Source organism: Eumetopias jubatus, unplaced genomic scaffold (assembly GCF_037043125.1).
Source record: "Eumetopias jubatus isolate StellerSeaLion01/CBP00866 unplaced genomic scaffold, mEumJub1_p1.0 scaffold_1, whole genome shotgun sequence".
NCBI classification, from domain to species: domain Eukaryota; kingdom Metazoa; phylum Chordata; class Mammalia; order Carnivora; family Otariidae; genus Eumetopias; species Eumetopias jubatus.
Genome location: NW_028274807.1, coordinates 41,616,232 through 41,637,877, shown reverse-complemented (window position 1 = coordinate 41,637,877; position 21,646 = coordinate 41,616,232). Strand labels below are relative to the sequence as shown.

At 35.5% G+C, this 21,646-nt stretch overlaps 1 protein-coding gene across 1 annotated transcript in view; it reads right to left on the bottom strand.

The window, feature by feature from the left end:
• EPHA3 (EPH receptor A3) overlaps window positions 1-21,646 on the bottom strand; it is a 364,933-nt gene that overhangs the window by 15,903 nt on the left and 327,384 nt on the right. Inside the window, exons 14-15 of the mRNA XM_028115620.2 lie at window positions 6,880-7,029; window positions 5,157-5,350 (exon numbers count right to left, since the gene is read on the bottom strand). Of these exons, the coding sequence (XP_027971421.1) occupies window positions 5,157-5,350; window positions 6,880-7,029 (344 nt within the window). The remainder of the gene's footprint in view (window positions 1-5,156; window positions 5,351-6,879; window positions 7,030-21,646) is intronic.

Below are 21,646 nucleotides of genomic sequence, written 5' to 3'. Positions count from 1 at the left end.
CCTTGCCTTTTTTTTTTTTTTATCCTATATTCCAGCAGAATTGTATGATGCAAAAAAATTTGGAAGTATTCTACGTTTTCGTGTGTCTTGCTTCTTTGTACAATGTTCCCCTAGCCTGATATGATCTTATCTGCCTAATGATATTTCATCCAGCATTCAAAAGTTACTTCTCTACAGCTAATCACCACAGGGCCTAGTAGAATGCCTGGCACAAAGTAACTGCTAACTGAACATCTGTGGCTTCATGTCAATGTACTGTCTAAACTTCAAATTCATGTATGTCTCCTCCAATTACACTACTTTTAGGAAAATAAATCAACTACTGGAAGACAATCACAATATAAAATTTAATATAACTTCCCTTCTCTTCTCACCGCATCTTGCAATATCTAAGTTTTTAGTTGGCACACCCTGACCATCTGCTTATATATCTTCCCACTTTCAGCAGTGATAGTCACAAAGACACTCTTAGTGGCAGATTCTCTGGGAATGACTCTGTTATGAATCATCAACTCTAATGAAGGTTGAAAAGTGAAATGATGCATCGTAGAAGGATTTCTATAATGTATATGAAATAAATTTTGCCATGAAACTAACTAGACACAGGCTGACTCTGGAAAACATCATTTCCATAGGAATGATAGAATAATGTTATTTTTCCTAATGGACTTTATAGGCATAATTCTGTACATTGATCTAAATAAGTCATTCAGAAACTTGAATCCTTGGTGCCATCCACAAACTCAGACTGGGATAATCTCCCTGTGTTTGGAGGAGGATGTTTTTGGAGTTGAGTTGACAGAGAGAGAGACACGAAATTTTGCTTAGGAGAAAGTTTTAAGCTTTTAGTATCATGACTAATGTCTGCAGAAATCTCTATAATGAATAGAATAAAAACTAGAATTCTTTTTAAATCATGTATCTATTGAAATGGGCATTTATTATTTTAAAAAATGTATATTCATGTACTTAATAAATAGTCATTTAGTTACCAGTACCAACCTGGTAGTGGTAATACAAGAGAAACATGGCATCTGATCTCATAGGGCTTAGAGTTTATTGGAGTAATGGATACTTAAAAAGAACACACACATAAGAATTAAAATTGTGTTGGCACTCTGTAAAAAATAATGGCGTGGACCATTAAATGACGTTGCCACAGAGTGCCTCAATTAATACAAGATGCTGAAGGAGGATGAATGAAAAGGATGCTTCCTGAAGGAAGAAGGATGAAACTGAGAATCTAACATAAGGAGAACAGCCTGTACAATTGTCTTCATATCTGAAATGTGGTGGCCTTCTGAAGGAACTTGAACTCGGCCACTGAGACTAGAATATTAAGTGAAAGTGGCACAGACTGAAAGCTTGAAATGCCCCTCTCCTCACACTCTTGCCCCTTCCTCCACAAAGCAGCCATGTAAATCAAATCGTGTCACTTCTCTGCTTTAAATGCCTTAATGGATCCCTCATGCATTTCAAAAAAATTCCCAAGTCCTTACATGGTCTGGGTAGCCTCAAGTGCTCTGGCTTCTGTTTGCCTTCTCAGAGTCATGAGAGACTCTTCTTCCCCTACTGCTCTTCAGTTATGTTGTCCTTCTGCTACGTTCTAGAACCCTCCAAACTCACTTGCAGTTTTTTTTTCCTATGGCAAGAATACATTTTGGGGGTGGGGGTGGGGCTCTTTAAACAGCTGGCTTTTTTTCTTTCTTTAGGTTTCGGCTCAAATACCTCCACAGAGGGCTCTTGCCCACCACCCTTTGATTATCTGTCACAATGATGTATTTACTTCCTTCCTCTACTTGTCTGTTGTTTATTGTACATTTTCTATAATGTAAGCCCTAGAATGGTAGGGACCATATTTGCCCTCTTCACTGTTCTCCAGAGTCTACACATGCCTAGCACATAGGAGACTAGATTATAATAAATAGTTATTGAAAAATGAAGAAAGTAATACGTGAATAAAAGCAGTGACATTGCAGAAGAAGGGCTGTTTATACCACCAGCAAGAGTCTAGATTTTTTTTCTGAGTACAATGCGAACTCAAAATCGGTTATAAAAAGATGACTGAAATTATATCACATATATTTTGATGAGAAAATTCTGAAGGCTACGTGCAAAGATGCTGGGGCAGGCAGGAGTGAAAGCAGGGGGACAAGCTAGGAGGTTCTTGCAGGGTCTCAGCCAGAGGGGGAGAGAGTCATGGAAGAGAGTGCAGTGCAGGGGGAGAGGGACAGGTCTTGCTGACCTAGTGATCTTCTAGATCAAAGTGGGGAGGGCCAGAAAGAGGTGCCAAGAGTTGCTCTAATCCCATTTGGGCAAATGAGGGGGTGCCTGTGTATTAAATTAAATTAGGAAGGCAGTGGAAGGGTGAAGCTACCAGGAGAAAATAAAAACATAAATTTTTAGAATATTAAGTTTGAGGAGACTGTGAGACTCTGATTTGAGAGGTTTGGCCGTGAAGGCTTGTGGATAAAGAAGGAAGACTTTGGCAGACATGTGAGGCCGGCAGAAGTAATGTGGGCAAACAGTATCTCCTGAATTCCCTGTATGATAAAAATCACCTGAAGTTTTTTATCAAACATCCAAATTCCATTCCCCTTTCCTAGAGATGCTGAGTCAGTAGTTGGGCTAGACCAGGATAGCTGTCTCTTTAATTAGTTCCCCTGTGATTCTTCTCACCTGGAAAATTTAAGAAAAAATGTAATTTAACACATTTCTATGGCAGTGGTTCTGCCTTCCAAAAGTGCCCCGATATGCAAGGGAGGAGGGAGGGAGAGAGAGGCGAGAGGGAGAGAAAGGAAGGATTTGCCTCTGACAAGTAGAGGGAACTTAATCTAGTCCTCTCTTATAATTAGTGGAAAAAATAGGCAAGATGGGTAGGTGTAGGAACCAGTAACTTTTTGTTTTGCTGTTAGAATTTCCCATCTGAGGGCTTGTATTTTCTCAACGAAGTATGTGGCAAGGGCATCACTGGAAAATTAAAGGGGGGAGGGAATGAGTTAGTAAGTGATGATAAAGGATGAAATAAGCATTATTAAAATGGGAAAGCAAATTTTCTAAAGGAAAAATAATATTTTCTTGACATTGTTGCATGTTGCATGGCAACTTGAGGTTGTTACTGATCAATGTATATTGACGCAATCCACCTAGTTGTGTATTTTAATGGCAATAAGTAAACATATACAATTTCCAGGACTTTTATATTTAAGTGAATTAAGATATATGGCACCTCTTAGAAAAATATTTTCCCTAAAATTACATGTTTTGTGACAAAATACATAGAATTTATTCAAGTATTAAGGATATATATTAGGAGAAATGATATTCAATTTCAATAAGAACGGAAAAGTGAGTTTAAGAAGCATGTTGAAGTTTGGATACTAGGATATATCCTGATATACTATGATCTGATATTAATACAATTTCCCCACACAGGATTGGAGTTAAATATCTCTTGAGCATATTACATGAGTTAGTTTTTATTTGGATAATACCATCCTATGGAAATGATTTGAGTGTCTTTTTTTATGATATGGAAAGAATTGAAAGATATTTATTTTTTGTTGTTTTTCCCCATGATTGCTATTGAGTAAAGATCAAAAGAAATGGCTTCAGGGTACAAAATGAGGACCCTATGGCCCAGGGAAGGACAGGTTCATCACACTGTTAGTTGTTAACCCGTCGGGTAGATTTCCAAGAGTCTGTTCAGTTTCTCTCTGTGAAGATTCCAACAAGAGATTCATTCTTACAGGATAAGTTACGAGTAGTTTTTCCTACAAAGGACATATCATCAAGTTCAATCTTAGTGACCCCTAAATTATTATTATTTCAATAAATTATTTCAATAAATAACCTACAATTTTAGATGCTGATATTAAGACTTTGGTTCAGATTCCTCTTACTCATTTTATCCAAATATAGTGCAAAACCTGGATCATGTAGTCTCAATATAATTGTTCCTCTTAATGTAAAAAATCATATATGCTATTATAAAATGCAGCTGGAAATGCTCTATCAATTTGAAAGTCATAATTCTCGGCGATTATCAGTAAAGACAGCAAAAAAGAAACAAACTCTTTCCAATAAGGCATTATATTATACCTTTTACATGAGTCACAGTAAATCATCACTATGTAGCATTTATACATCCCACTTAATACTGTGGATTTATATGCACACTAAGTATAATTCTTTTACTAAAACCATGTAACTGTCCTATAAGAGCACATATCAGAATGGAAAAGAACTGTTTTGCTCTTCTGTGCACAATGAGAATATAAATCTTTAAATATGACAGTTGGCTTTGCCTTTAGCTTCTCTGAGAAATACTAAATATATTAACACTTTTTTTTTTCCTTCTCGTGGCCCCTGACAAAATTCATCTCTCATTCCCCATTTCTTCAATTGCACTTTTTAGATAGACTTTAACTTACATTCTTCAAAATCATCAAGAAAACTCAGTGATTCTCAGCTAGGAGGAATATGAGTAAAATCTAATGGATGTCGTGCAGTCAGGATTGCATTATAGGTTTGATGTACTGACGTTTGTCTTTTGTCAGGGGGACACACATTATTTTATTCTCAGTTTTGTTCTCTACAGTGTCTTAACAAAGTAATTTGCACACAACATGGGTTCAACAAATGTTTGTTTAGTTACACGGTGTGGGGGGGATTGCATTCTGCTGACCAGTGCGATGTTTTAGAAATATTATTATTTTTGAAGCTTTATTTTAAATGAGGAAATAATTAGTACTTCACTAGAATTCACCACCACTCTAGGAGATTTCTTACTTTTTCCTTTAAAACATTTTTGCTTAAATAGTAGAGAGTGAAAAGAAGCTACATGTCCAGTGTTCCTATTTCCTGAAGACTTAAACACAAGCCTGAATGTAGACGCTCCTGGTCAAGTTGGAAGTTAAAAATATCTCTGAATTTCATCATTATGATTAAACAACATAAGAATTTCTCCTGAAAGTTTTTTTTTTTTTTTTTTTTTTTTTTTTTTAAGGAAGAAAATAGAGACACTTTTCTCCAGTCCTCAGGAATACAAGTTTCAAAGAATGCAGTTAGGGAAGTGGGAGAAGAAAATTAACACAGTGGACATAGAAAATGCATTAATTTCTGAGTGAGAGCAGAATGCAAAATCAAAGTGTCACCTTGCTGCGGCACTGGTGATGATCTTCAGGCTGCCTGGGTTCCGGATAAGCTTGTCCAGAATGCTGACAATCTGCTCAAACTTGGGTCTGTTGTTTCTGTCTTTCTGCCAGCAATCCAGCATCAGCTGATACAATGCAGCTGGGCAGTCCATGGGGGGCGGCAGCCGATAGCCTTCATCCACAGCTTTAATCACCTGTGTGAGAAGCAGTTTCCAGGGACTTCAGAACTGAAACTCCTTTTATTCTCCATGGGAAGGGTACACCAATATGAATATTTTAAAGTTAAGTGGAAAAATTCTCATTTTCAGTTACTTAAAAGGATGACAGCTTATCAAATAAATAAGTGATTATTCTTGCCCAGAAATGTTATATAAAGGAAGGTCGAGAGAGAGAGAGAGAGAGAGTGAATTTGGGAAAGAAGCATTTGTAAAGCTCCTTTTCAGATGAAAATCAGAAGAAACATTCTGTGATATAGGAAATTCAATGAGTTATAAAGAAATTATTATTTGGTAATACAGATTTATATGGAATATTGTTCATATGTGAATGAATGCAGAAAAAAGTGGACAGATTTTGTTATACTTCATTGAAACGGTATCTTCCAAATCATAGTTAAGTTCCTAAGGTAAACTCCTATGTGCAGAACAATGAAGTAACTATTAGTTCATTTGTACTTTTAAATCACATAAAACAGTGATTTTTCAAACTTGCTGTGTATCAGAATAATCTGGAGAACTTAATATATAGATTGCTCTCCTCTCATTCCATAAGTCTAGTGGAAGGCCTGAGAATTTGCATTACTGCAAATTCCCAGGCCCTGCTAAGGCTGCTGGTCCAGAGCCCACACTTTGAGATCCTCTAATACAGAGAAAATTTGGAAAAATAGAGATGTGGAAAAGTGAGTCTGATTTTCTCAGCACTATTATAACAATAGCTAGATTGGAAAAGTACAGAAAATTTTAAATGAAAATACAATAAAAGCAGTTTTATATGTAGTGAGTAGCAAATGACTAAAAGCATCTCAGCTTTCCATCTCATGTATCTTTGAGATCATGCTCAAAGTCTTTGGCTAAGCATAAAGACAAGTCTCTGAGTGCTGATCCCATGTCAACAGCAACCTTTTACTAAGCATTTGCAAGACATGACTTCTAAAAACAAAAATTCTTTTCAAAAATCATATCACAGTTACAATAGAAAGTTTAACATTATTTTTCCATCCAGATACTTCAATTCGTATGACTAAATTCACATGCAAGTTTAATACATTAAGAGAAACAACACACTAGAGATCGGTTGCTTTGGCTGACATAGGGAAATACTATGTTTAAGTAAACAAAATGTTGGCATAGATGCATTAATTAAATCTATGAAGGATGGCAGACATGCGGCTTATTAATGTTACATAGAAACAATTTTGCAGTAAAAATACTTTAAACAGTTCCCCATATTTATTGACTATCTTTTCGGTCACTTATTTCATTACATTCTTGTTACAAATGTCTTCATTTTCTCTCATTTCTAAACCTCTGCTTCAGGGAAACATGTAAAGCTGTAAGAGCAATTCAATTAATATCCTTGCAAGACTTTGAAACTATTTCATTTCTTCTAAGGATTCTATTTCAGTGTCACAAACTGGGAGCCACCTGGTTTCATTATGCTCCACTTCCTTGCACAGCTTGATCTCTTAATCTGAAACCATAATTCATTGACTACAAATACTTACATCCTGATTGGACATCTCCCAGTATGGTCTCTCTCCATAGGACATCACCTCCCAGAGAACAATCCCATAACTCCATACGTCGCTGGCTGACGTGAACTTGCGGTAAGCAATAGCTTCTGGTGATGTCCATCGGATTGGGATCTTCCCTCCCTTTAAATATAAAATCATGTACATATATGATCAGTGCATGAAGCATAAAACATATATTATAATATTAAATCTGACTGAACTTGTCAGAGTACTTCTGAAATGGATTATGGGTTTCTGCTGAAATATCTGGATATTCTATTTTAATACCAAGCAGAAGTGAGTGGCATACCATGTACTGAAGGGTTCACTTACAATTAATTTGATGAAAGGAAAATATTTAAAAATTGTTTAAATACTGCTGGTTTATATCAACTATGGCACATTAATTACTCATATGCAAAAAAAGACCTAAAATAGATGTGCTATATGGTATATTAGAATTGAATGAGGTATCCCGAGTCAACCTTTATTGATTGAACATAGATTTATGCTTGACCAAGCAATCTTAGTTCAGAATGCAAGTTAATATTTGTAAAGAACTTATACCCCAAAAAATAACTCATACCACTCCTTGATACATAAGTTCTCATCAATATTTGTTAACTAAATAAATTCAAAGTAAAATTATACCTCAAAAACACTCTCTCTGATACATTAATCAATCATCTTGATTAGTTTACCCAGTGCTTCCCTCCATCATTAATCACTGATGTACCTTCCATGTACTAGGTCGGCACCACATGAACTAAATAGATATAATAACTACATTCCCAGAACTTAGAGTGTAGAGAATATTGTTTCTCCAAGTTATGGGAGATATAAAGGTACAACTCCCATGGAATTTGCTCTCAGTTTAATAAATACACTTAATAAAAATGTGTCGAGTAGCATCCATATGGGAAGTATTAGGCCAGTCACTCTGAGTGAGACAAATATAAATAACACACTAGCCCTTCTGTTTGGAAAATCTCAGGCAAAGAGGAATGATAATTAGTTGTTTTGAATAATGAAATGCAGAAAGAAGTACCTAGTACTTTGCTTCCCAAACTTTACTATCTATATGAATCATCTGGAGCTTGCTCCCATTAAGATGGAAGCACTGATTCAGTAGTTGCCGAGTATAGCCATGGTCTGCTCTTCTCAAAAGCTCCAGGCGATGCTGGTCATGCTGGTCATGGACCTGCCAGTGAGTAGGAAGGCAGCAGAAATGGCTGTGATGCAGAGCATGGGGCTGAGAGTCTCACTAGAGAGACTGAGGAGGTCACATATGAATTGAGCCCGAAAAGATGTACAGATTTTTGATATAAGAAAAAAAAGTTAAATATTGCAAAGAATTCACATCATCCAAATCATAAACCCTATTCATCAAAACGTGTTCCGCTGACTCTGCACCGCACAGCACTTCACTGGTTTCGAAGTAATGCTTAAGGGGGGCGACACATCGCCTTGGAGAAATGGATCTTAGGAGGTGAAGTTATTAGACCTCATTACACCTGAACTTCTTCATCTGTGTAAAGTAATAGTTCTGGTTCATAGCAGAGCTGTGGCGCTAAATGACAAATTTCAATAAAACGTTTAGCATAGTTCCTGGCACACAGTAAAGACTTCAGAAATATTAGCTTAACACTCCGCATACTCGGAGGGAAGCGTCATATATCAAACAAGCCACAGAGGAGGAAAATGTATGCTTTAGAAGAAGTTTCCGGTGTGACTATGCTACAGAGTATGTGAAGGAATATAATGGGAAAGGATGGGAAAAGGTCAAATTGGGGTTTAACCATAGGCAAACTGAGCCAACTTAATCCTACAGAGGACAACGGTATCTGCGATTGGAATTATCTCCCTAAACTTGATGCTTCTCTTCGATGTTTTCACACAAGGGAACTGCTTCAGAGCGAATACTGCCACAGGTCTTTGAAGGAGGTGGGGCTTACAATGGGGTTTGAAGAGTGCCTGAAACTGTAGTGAGGTGAGCACAGAGAGGGTGACCGAGCCCAGCCTTCTTGAGAAGCTACCAGCCGAAGGGTAGTTGACGCTTTATATTGGTGAAGTAAAGTAAACCAGGCTGGGGAGATGGGAGTGAAACTAAGGACAGCCTCCGGAGATCGTGGGGGACACTACAGTGCATAGTGTGCACCACAGAAGTGGGATGATTTACAACCAGAAAAACAGAACGGAAAATTTTTATAGTCAAGTACAGGAGAGGGCATAAAGTCTTAGAAGCTCCCCTTGCTTTTCTCCCTCCCTCACTCACTCATTCACTCTCTTCTTCACAGTTTGCATTATTTTCAACATTTTAAAGGGTCCTTTCATACTTAAATTTGGAGAGTCCACTATACATTGGCTAATTGAATTTAAATTTTAAAGAAAGCTAAAATAAAATAAAATACATTTGGAGAGTCCAAGGTGCCTGGGTTGCTCAATTGATTGAGCTTCCAACTTTTTTTTTTTTAAAGATTTTATTTATTTACTTGAGAGAGAGAGAAAAAGAGCACGCACAAGCAGGGAGAGCGGCTGGCAGAGGGAGAAGCAGGCTCCCTGCTCAGCAGGGAGCTCGATGTGGGACTCGATCCCAGGACCCTGGGATCATGACCTGAGCCCAAGGCAGACGCTTAACCATCTGAGCCACCCAGGCATCCCAAAACTTCCAATTTTTGATTTAGGCTCAGGTCATGATCTCAGAGTCCTGAGATCAAGTTCCGCATCAGGCTCCACACTGGGTGTGGAGACTACATAAGATTCTCTCTCTCCCTCTGCCCCTCCCCCTCTTGCTCTCACTCGTGCTCTCTCAAATAAATAAATAAATAATAAATAAATAAATAAATTTGGAGGGTCTAATATTGCCATTTTCTCTGACAATACATTCAATCCTAAAAATAACTAATAAAATTTTACAATTCCCAAATTAACTTATTTGCACCTGGGTTCAAGGATTCAAGATATTAAATATCCTTAATTTCGACAAAAACAGAATTATACATGTGACATGTAACAAAATCTATTCAGGATGCCAAATGAAATCATTAGGCACATTTTCTCTTCCTTAAAAAGCTCTGAGAATTAACAGAAGTCAAACAAAGCTATATTCATAGAGCAAAGGAAAGATAATATTCTGCAGTATCAGTTATATGTCTTATCTCTGCTGCAGACACTTTGCCATTTGCTTTCCTTTGCCCAGAGCCAAATTACTAAAAGTAAAAAAATGCACTAAAGGGGCACCTGGGTGTCTCAGATTGTTAAGCGTCTGCCTTCGGCTCAGGTCATGATCTCCGGGTCCTGGGATCGAGTCCCACATCGAAGCAAGGAGCCTGTTTCTCCCTCTGCCTGCCACTCCCCCTGCTTGTACTCTCCCACTCTCTCTCTGGCAAATAAATAAAATCTTTGGGTGGGAGGATGGGTTAGCCTGGTGATGGGTATTAAAGAGGGCACGTTCTGCATGGAACACAGGGTGTTATGCACAAACAATGAATCATGGAACACTACATCAAAAACTAATGATGTCATGTATGGTGATTAACATAACAATAAAAATTAAAAAAACAAACACAAAAGAATAAAATAAATTCTTTAAAAAATGCACTAAAAAACTAAGTCCTTTCCTTGATGAAAAGTTTGTATCTATTTAGAAATATAAGGCACAGATATACATCATTTTACCGAGGTCCTTAATATACATTAAAATATGAACCTAGATAAAACATTAGGTTGATGATTGTCAGGAACAAGACACCTGTTTGTTGTGTTTGACCTCAATCAGTATGAAAATGGAACACACTAAAGTTTCATCTTATGTACTTCATCACTTTTTTTCCACAGAGGACAGCATTGAGAATATTTTAATAAAATTTCTGAAAACAGTGAAATACTGAAAAGTGATCCCTTTTAGGAAAATCAGGGCCACACCTGTGTTTAAGCTTAGAAGGAAAATCCTTTCTTGTGCCGTTCTGGACACAGACATAAATGCTATTGGAGGCATCTCGCTGGGAGCCCATCTTTTCAACTGGGGCTTTGCTCTACACCATCTCTGAACTTGACTGGGACTAGTGTAATGTGTTCTCTAAGCTAGCACATGGTTACAGATTTAAGCAAATTATTTCCAGAAATTTTCCAATTGAGTGCTATTTACTTTCACTGGGGACATTGTATTTAAACGTTGTTTGAAACCCACACCAAAAGGAAATGCGTTTAGAAAACTATTTGGCAAATTATGGCTCAGTCATTAAGCATCTGCCTTCGGCTCAGGTCATGATCCCAGGGTCCTGGGATCGAGTTCTGCATCAGGCTCCTTGCTTAGCGGGAAGCTTGCTTCTCCCTCTGCCTGCCGCTCCCCCTGCTTGTGCTCTCTCTCTCCCTCTCTCTCTCTCTGTCAAATAAATAAATAAAATCTTTAAAAAAATTATTTTAAAGAAAACACCTAAATTTTAAATTGTGTCGTCTTGCTAATGTTTTGTAATCGTTATAGTCTGCCGAACTCATAGAAATAGAGACACACAAAGATGACTGGTTATTATGGAATATTTTTGTCATTGGCAATGGTTTTATAATATACATAAATCAACTAATAAAATGATCATTAACAGTCTGCTCAATAAATATCTTGCCCTTTCTTCTCTTCTAATTCCCTTCAAGTGGTTAACACATTTTGTATATTGATACAAAGAATTTATTAAATGAGCATAGGAGGGAAAGCTTATTGTTAACTACAAGGTATTACTCAAATTTAGCAATTGTTGCTATTGCTACTAAAAATAAATCAGTCTAAGAAGAATTTTATACATATTTTTCTTTTTCCAGTGTTGGCAAACAACGTGGAGTCACTGTGGCTTTAAATGAAACACAAACAAACAAACAAACAAATAAACACTGTACCCACTTAATTAAGGTGAGATCACAAACTGGCAAAATCATCTCAGAGTTTGTGGAAGGATCAATGTGTATGTTATCACAAATTTTAAGTTCAACATTATAGTTTCAAATTCTTTATATTCAATACTGGCAAAATGAATTCAAGTAGTAGCTCTTGTCATGTCTGTTGTCATAAATAAATTTTTTTGTCACAATTTGTAATAATTTGAAGTCCTTAGCCTATGAAAATCTAAATAGATTATAAATCTGGAGATGATGGGCATAATCCACATGTGCCCATGCTCACTGCAGAGAGCAATTGTCTTATTTAGATATCTTGGCAAATGTGTAGGGTAGGCATTCAACAAGTGCTCACTGACTTGAATTTAATTACCTTTCTCCAAAATACATGCTATTCTTTTTCCTTGGGAGGCTTTTTCCCTGTCTACCTTCTGCAACTAGTAAACTTAGTTGAACATTCTGGTCAAATGCGAACTCATTGGTGGAACATTTGGGAATGTTCTAGGCCAACCTGGTCACTCCATGTTCTGTGATCCTTCTACCTTTTAATTATCTGGGCTAATTAGACTGGGATGTTCACAGGAATAACTGGCTTGCTTACTTCATTTCTGCATGCCCAGAGTTTAAAACAGGAGTCTGACTTTCAAGCTCTCCTGTTTACAACAGCTTGTTTCCCAAAGGTGTGTGGACAGAGAATATAACCATTTATGTTATGGGCTTAGAGTGATAGATCTTACTGAAGATATTTGGTAATTTTGAGCATTTTTAAAAATACAGCTCATTTTTAGAAAATAATACATTGAACCATTGAACCTAGTTTTTCAGAATATATAAATACTAAGAGTGAGCCAATATATAGCATAATAATAGCTTTAAAAAATCATATTATTTTCTTATGCCTTCTTTCCCCTCATGCTATTTAACAATGTTGTTATTTCCATAATAGTAATAAATATAAGAATTACTGAACATCGAGTTTTTACAATATCTATAAAATTATGAAAATATCTCACAAGGTGCTGCATGGATTAAATATTTTAGAGTTTGCCGAATGTTATAAAGATTTTCATTTGACTCCATAAACAAAATGCATCCTATATCAACTGTTTCAATATTGATATTGTAGGTACTTTACTAACCTAAAAATACCATCAATAATTTAATAAATATTGTCTCTGAATATGAATATTACTCCATTCCTTTGTAGAATGAGGTAAGTACAATTTTTAAACATAAAAATTAATTATGCATGGCTAAGACTCATATGTTGACTGAAAATATATGACATATTTACCTGCGAGGTAAGATGTCTATTTATGAGTTTACTCCAAAGATATCTTAATAAAACAAAATCGAAACATTAAAAATAAAAAGGTCATGTTCAAAATTTAGAGCACCGGGGGAAAGAATTAAAATTTTAAGTGTTAGATCAAGAGCACATGAGGATAAAATATTAACAGGAATAAAAGTCATACTATTCAAGGGAGCCGGGGTGGCTCAGTTGGTTAGGTGTCTGCCTTTGTGCTCTCTCTTGCTAACTCTCTCTCTCTCAAATAAATAAAACCTTAAAAAAAAAGTCATACTATTCATTGCATTCTGTTTGTGAAATATCCCCAAGTTCATCATGCCAGGCCTGGTGGCAGATGGTTAGTCTGTTGCACTTTTTTTTTCCACAAATGGCAATGTAGTCTACATTGCCACATTCAACTTATGGTCCAGTATGTATAGGAGAAATTATAAAGTACCTGAGAGGGACATTTGATCTTCATTCCCATTTTTTTACACATTATTTACACATGTTGGGTAATTTTAGAACAAGCTCTCTTTACAGTAGCACCACTGACATTTTAAAGCAGATTAATGATTTGTTGTGGGGGTTGTCCTGTGCATCGTAAGATATTTAGTAGCACCCCTGGCCTTTATCCACTGGATAACATTAGCATCCCTCCAACTGGGACAGCCAAAAATGTCTCCAGACAATGCCAAATATCCCCTAGGAGCAAAATTATCCTTACTTGAAAACTACTGCTTTAGATGGTGTATGACAAGCTTTACTTAGCAAGGGAAAATAATTCAGACGAGGTGCAGGATTTATCTGGGATTTTATGTAGACTAAGTGGAATTAGCTTTTTCTTTTTTTTTTTCCCTTACTATTCACATCCTTTCTCTGGATATTTTTATTTCTGTTCTAGTCAAGTAAGAGTCTAGTTCCTCAGAGCTAATTTTGATATTGGGTTTTATTAAACATAACAGTATCCCCTTGAGATGTTTCCCTCTATTTTTATTTTTTTTATGTTTTTATGCTTTATTATTTTCTTTTATTTTCTCCTTTATTCTTAACTTTCTTCCTTTCTTTCTTTTTTGAAAAAGGGATAACTTCCTATTGCTAACGAAACTTTAATTAAGCACCAATTTCTTTATCAAACAGAGGTATCTATGACCAAAGAGTTTCATAAGAAACAAGTTTTTTACTCCCAGAGCAAACACTATCTATGGCTCCAAAAATGTAAATGTCATTGACATAATGAGACACTGGATACAAGTTCTTGAGGGCCAAATTTGGTTCTGAAATATGAGTGAAAGAAGAACCCACACATTTTAATAAAGTCTTACTTCACAGTAAGGCTGTCTGCCTTCAATTTGAGCATCTGTAGATCTGAGACTATCAAAATAAAATAAAATGAATCTATAAGAGTCTGACCCACTAAATTTCCTATAAGTCATCCATTGTAGAATTTATTCATACTTCTCCTGATTGATCACAAAAATTCCCCTTTTCCCCCTACACCCCACCCCAATAATTTCAAGCTTATATTGTTTGACTTCTTTTTTGTTTTTCAGAAATTGCTTTCTCAGTTATATATGTGGGAAACATTTTGAAATTTTAGATGCTTTTCAATTAACTGCCAAACACATCCTTCAATGGGCTACCCAAAGATTTAGAGTCATCGTTTGGCATACTTTCCTGTCACAGTAAAACTATTCAAGTACAACCATTACTAATGAGCTAAAATTTTGAAATCAGTTGACAATTTAAATATTGTTGATAAAATGCTACTAGGAACTTAGAGTACGCTAAAGCACAGCTAGTTACTATAAAGATGTATTCTTTACAATGCATAAATACATTGTAAAATGAATGCATTTACTTAAGGTGGTCTCTATATCTACATATAAGCTCTCCAGACATTTATGTATTTGAGAAAAGTCTCCAATTGCCTGGAGCAAGCTCAGAATCACAGCATATGGAGTATGTCTAAAACCTCAATTGCAGAGGGACCTCCATAACAGAATCAGAAGTTAATGCTTGTTCCCTATATTTAAAGTGGCAAACCTAAGATTAGTTCCTCTCAGTGCTGTCTCATCTGTGTATAGCTCAGTAATTGGGGTTCAGGGTAATTTATAGTCACTCAATCTATTTGCATTCTTAAGTTTAGCAGAAATCAAGAGTCTTGGTTTCTGGTCTAATTTTAGCATACTGTTTAATTTAGCCAAGTTTCTTAACTTCTCTGTGTAGCTAGCTTGTCATTCGTCAACTGAAGATCATGGGGAATATCTCTAACAGCTGTGCTGACCTATGAACCTTAGCTCCTTCAACTTTCGAATTTCTGTCTTAAACCTACATGCATACCAAGGATGCTGACATTTTAGATGTTCATTATTTTGGACTCTTAAAGATTATCCTAAGTTTGGATCTACTTACCTACTGGATGTCATATCTGGATTTACTCCTACAGAATTCTTACAGAAAATTTAAAAGAGAAGAAGAGAATGTTGTAAGTAAAGATACTAGAGAGTCTCTGGACAGAGGCATTACATAATTGCTACACTCAAATCTAGGATCAGTTGAAGTACTTCAAAACCTTGTTCATTTTGCAGAAATAGCAGTTGGAGTAAACCTATTCTCAAAAGATCCTGCAATTCAGTTCTCTAAGCTTAATGAATTTAGACAGTTCAAATGAGACATTTGGCTAAAATCCTGAATTTTTTAGGCACTCAACTAAAGTCAGCTCTTTCACTATGGGTTAGGGGGCTTCAAGTCGTGATTTCTAAAGAAAGGGAGTATAATTGCTAAACTCTCTGGACATTAAGGCATAATATCTCATATCTGCCCCAATTTTTCTCTAATTATATATACAAATCTCTCCCTGTTGATTTCATAAATGCTTTGCTGATCCACAGTTCACATTGCCTGCCCCTGAGCTCTGTCAGGTCATACTTAGAGTGACAAAGGACTTTGGAGAGTTTATCTTAGTAAACCCTAAGTAATTGAGTGTTTAACCTGGAGGCAAATATTGGCTTCTCAGGTTAAAAGTGGAACCATAGCGATAAATCATTTGACTCGAGGATTTAGCATCTATCTATTGTCAGGGACTAACCTTCATTCACTGTAGACAACAGTAGACAACAAGGTGAAGGGCAAGCCAGGAAGAATCCCAGGGGAAGCATCTGTTCTAATCCTCAGTAGTTCAAATCTAAAAGCCATTGAGAGAATTGTTCCAGCAGATGTTGATTGCCACAAGAGATCAGAGACGGATGATCTCTTAGGTAGCAAAAGCCTATCCCTTGAACTTTTGAAACATTTCAACATTATGTGAAATGCTTAAGAATTTCTTAAAATACAGGAAAATCTTCACCCGCATTCTAAGTTTCTCTATCGCTGCCCAGGTAATGCAATACAAATAAATAACTTTTCTGTTACTTTCTGTTAGTTTCAAATTAGGTCATCTGATGTATAATGTCTATCTTCAACAAAAACAATGCAAACATTTACAGATAAGGCTGAAGATATTTCAGAGTTTGGTGAGGTTTTTAAATGTTAAACTTTTGTGTTTTATACATACTCAACCCTAATTTTTTTTAAAGATTAAAGAAATTCATTTGAAAGTGTGTATTTTTAGCACTCTGAACACAGTTTTCTAAAGAAGCAGTGTTATAAATAAATAAATCAGAAAGATCTATTCAGTATGTAATTGCGACAAAAATAATAGAAATAGAGATATTAGGTTCATTCTAGTAAGTAACTAAAAAAGTGCAAAACTTGAGTAAGCTTGATTTCTTTAATACTGATGATTGGAAAATAAGGAAAGATGAAATGATAGGTTGAGAATCTCCTAAATATCCAAAAAGACAGTTCTGGCTGGACATCACAGCAACAGTTCCCTTACAGGTTTATGTTTAGTAAACAACAGCTTGAACTAGGGGGCAATTCCAGAACAGTGGGCAGCAAATTAAGAAGGAAAAAAGTCACGGGAGTGTATTTGAACCATGACATATGACAGAAATGAGTCAAATTATTAGCCATGCCAGATATCCAGTGGTAAGCCTGACTTAGGACAGGAAGACTGCGGTACTTCGCAATGCCAAAGGAATCTGGGGCTGGTCAATGGCTTCGGGGCTCTGGGAAAAGCTTCAGGCAATGTGTCATCACATTTTTGAAAATGTGGGATATTCACAGTGAACTGCAAATAATATCAGAAAGTGATTTTTACTAAGCTTCCAGGCTTGCCAACATTACAGCCTAGACCAGTCACTATGAGCCTGATGTTTAGTCTGAGTTAAATCATTAATCTGACTACTTAATTTGTCTTCTTGCAAAGTGAGCCTGTTGGAATCAGAACAATGATTACAGTTAATTTATTAAATTGAAAAGATAGTTAAGGCAAAATAAATCTGGTTAATTAACTTTGATGCTTATATTATTTGTTCCTCCACTCTCACCATTTCACTACTCTAACGTCATTTATCAGGGAAACTCTCTTAATCTTCCTCACTGAAATAACACCCTCCCCCACTATCCACATTCTTCATCTTACTTCTCTGCCTTGCTATACCTTCACTTGCTTGTTTATTACTTGAATTCCCACACTAGAATGTAAACTCATAAGGTCAGGGCTTTGTTTTATTTACTGCCCTAGAACAGAGCCTGGTATATCATGGGCACTCAAATGTTGAATGAATGAATGATGCACTTTAGAGAAAATTGTTCCTGCTAGAGACTGTGTAATATTTTACATACAACGTCCATACTACTATATTCCACTCTAAAACTATAGCTGTGATTTTTTCCCCACATAAATCTGGATAGATCATTTTCACGTGTTAAAATGTTTATGTTATCTATCTCTCTGACCTGGGTGACTAGAAAGTACTAGATCTCTCATTAAATATTGATGTAATGTTGACAACTGAGATTACGGTCTTCTAGCATTTTCTGATTTTTGAATATATGGCTTTACTTTGTGAAGCTATATAAGGCATATCCATACTGATTCTAACAGAGTAGGGAATAAATTCATGATTAACATTATTTATTTTGATTCAAAGCTTAAAATATATGAAGGCCACTGATTAGATATTTATGTGTTACTTTTTTTCATTCATGTGTAAAGGACAAGGACTTATGATATATATTACTTATCAAAATAATATAATTTTCTTTTTATATCACACTGGTTCTTGGTATTCTTAGTTTTTAGTCCTTGACTACAGAATAAAGGCTCATGTTTTCTATTATTTGTGTCCTTAGAATGGAGTTATCCTGAAAAGAAGCATTTAACTACTTAGCTTTTAACTACTTGCATTAGCCACTTATTTTCCCTTTCTTATCTTGCAAATGAAATTAGGTAAAATAACTGTAGTAGAATATTTCTGGCATCAAGTTGGCAGATTACAGAGAAAAAAAATCCAATAAATTATTGTGTAAAATTAGATTTCTTTCTCCTTTGCTTAACACACAATGCCTATGATAACTTTTCATTTGCTTTATCTTCTAAAAATTAAATAGATGTTAATGGACTACAAATGTAATGAAAGGGAGAAACTTCTTATCCAATATAAAAATCTAACTACAGGGGCGCCTGGGTGGTTCAGTCGGTTAAGTGTCTGCCTTTAGCTCAGGTCATGATCTCAGGGTCCTGTGTCCAGCATGGAGTCCTGCATGGGAGGGGGGGTATCGCTGCTCAGCGGGGAGCCTGTTTCTCTTTCTGCCTGCCACTCCCCCTGCTCGCTCTCTCTCTCAAATAAAGAAATAAAATCTTTAAAAAAATCTAACTTCTAATGACTCAGTATACATCTTCAGGACAGAAATTAAAAAAAAAATTGAAAAATGAAGAATATAACCAAAAACAAATCATCTGGCTCTCTCAAATTTCCCAAATCGGTTTATGTGGTAATTATATCCCTAAAATGAATTTGGGGCTTGAGAATTGGATTACTTTATACAATACAACATATAAATTAGATAAAAGCCTATATTTTCTCTAACTTGGTCTTGTTAAACAGTAAATTGAGCACCATCATGGTGGAATTTTGGATCCCATCTATTTGAACATATGAATATAAGAATGTTCATATGCATAGATGCATGCATGCACATAAAAAATGCTAACAGTTTAAAATGAAATTTCGTAAGGAAAAAGACTAAAAAATAATTTAGTGGTAAACAGTTTTCACCAATAATTCCATGGTTCTCTTAAAATGAAATAAATTGGTAGTTCAGTGCAAAAAAAAAAATTGGCAACATGCCATAACTGTGCTCTGAATTCATATGATGGGAAACCAAAGAGGCAATTCATTTTTTGTTTGTTTTTCTCAACAACAAAAAGTTTCTGATGGTTTCATTTTGTAGAGCTAACTGCTCCATCCCAAATAAAATCCAAAGCCTTTCAAGATGATTTGCAGCCTTTTGTATGCAGCTGCTGTTATACATTCTAGGCCTTTCTTCAAAACATGCTATATCATATAATACTATAAGTCAAGACTTTATATCACTTGATAAAACTAAAATATTCATTTAGTTTTTAAGGTGCATTTTCCTGACATAGTACCCATAACAGTGGTTCTCAAAGTGTCACCCATGCATTGTTGGGTGTCCCCCAAGAACATTTCAGAGGGTCCACAAGATTGAACGATTTTCATAATAACACTAAAACACTACACCCTTCTTACTCTCGAATCCCATGTATACAGTGAAATTTTACAAAGGTTACAGGATGCATAATCACATTGAATAATGGAAAGTGTCAATGTTTGGAATTTCCACATAACTCAGTAGTGAGAAATGAGAAGAAATAACTTTGAGTACTGAAAAAAATTCTGATTTCCTACTTAATACCCTGATAAAAAAGAGAAAACCTACAAAAGTGTATATTATGATCTGAGCTGACCCTCTCATCTCAAGGAATCCTGTTGGGACATAAGGCAGGAAAACCTGTGATACACTTAAGACAGTATTAAAGCGGCATGGGAAAACATCTGATAAGTTGTTCCAAGTTTCAAGGCTCAGCGTTTCCTCAACCCCTCAGGTGTTCCCTCCAGTTAAAAAAAATACACACAGAATTGGTTGATATAAATTCTGTTCCACTCTTCTACCTTGCCTGTCGATCACAATGTTTTTAAAATGAGATCAGCAGACATCCCGTGTTCATTCCGTGGCATTGAATCAAACGCCTCTCATGATTCCTTAGTGCAGTTACCCTCTACCTAAGGCAGGAACTTTCTGAGGAGCAATTGGGGAACCAGCTTAGTGCATTGAGGCACTGAATGCTAATTTTTGAATCCAAGTGACTCTAGGTGATATGTGTTAAGTGTGACTAAAGTAATGTGACTAGCTTTTTAAAGCAGATTCACCAGAATGTGTTTATCCAACAAAAATGCTGTGGCACGCTCTTTTAAATGGTGAACTTGTTTTTCTGAAGTAACCATAATTTATAGGATGTTTAATCAAATAAAGAAAGTGGAGGTCTAAGCTGAAAAATACTGGTTTGGTTAAAAAAAAAACTAGGCTTTATTATATAACAATGTATTACTTTTCTTATTTATTAACTATAAGCTTATTGACACCAGAGATTTTTATCTCAGGCAAATATGTTTCCTAAAATACTATACACTTAAACAACTTTGAACGATGATATCACAATCCAATTTTAAAGATAGTTTCAAAAGAGGATTTCCCAAAACATTCTGTACAATAGCAGTGTTCCTATAATAAGTACAAATTCCCAAGAATTAGTATGGCAACACTCATTTAATTGTTTCAGTGTTTTTGTTTAAAAAACAAAATAGCAGTCCTATTATTTTAAACCATACCTCATAGTTTAGGGTAAATTATAAAATTGTTGTACCAAACAAGGATTATTACAGGAGATTAAATTAAAAATTTCTAAATTATTCTGGAAATGCAGATGCAAATTACAGCTTCTCAGAAGGAATTTAGGACCCCCACAGATATTTTGAGAGGTTTTGAGAAAATACAAGAATGAACATTGAATAATTATAAACAGCTATTTATTGGCAGTTAGTGAGCCATTTTGTTGGTGTAGTTTTTAAGAATCTTCTGAGAATAAAAAATGCAAAGAGTCTGTCACATTTTTATTTCACAAACGATAATGAGGAATTTTGACAGAGCAACATTTTTTTTTCTACTAGAGTCTAGAAATGGTCTTCTGTACCCCTTGGTCCTTACAAAGTAACAATCAGTACAAATAAAACTATGAAAGTTAACCTAAGTTAACCCTTATTCTCCAGACAGCAGATGATCCAGATTTGGATGAATCTTCCAAGTTTCTACAAGAAAAATCATTCCTTAGAGTATCCTAGAAATCAAAACTAATATTGAAAAAAAATGCTCTGGTTTAAAAATGGGATATGGCACAGAACCTAAATTACCAGAAATCTAATATTTCAAATAAAGGTCTTTTAATCAAGTCCTTTTTATTAAAACTGTAAGTATTATATATATATATATATATATATATATATATAGTGATTGTTGTAATAACAAGGACAATGCCTACAAGAATGATACTACTTCCTGTACAGTTTGTTAAAAGCTCAATAGTAGCAAAAGGCTATGAAGGATATCTTTAGA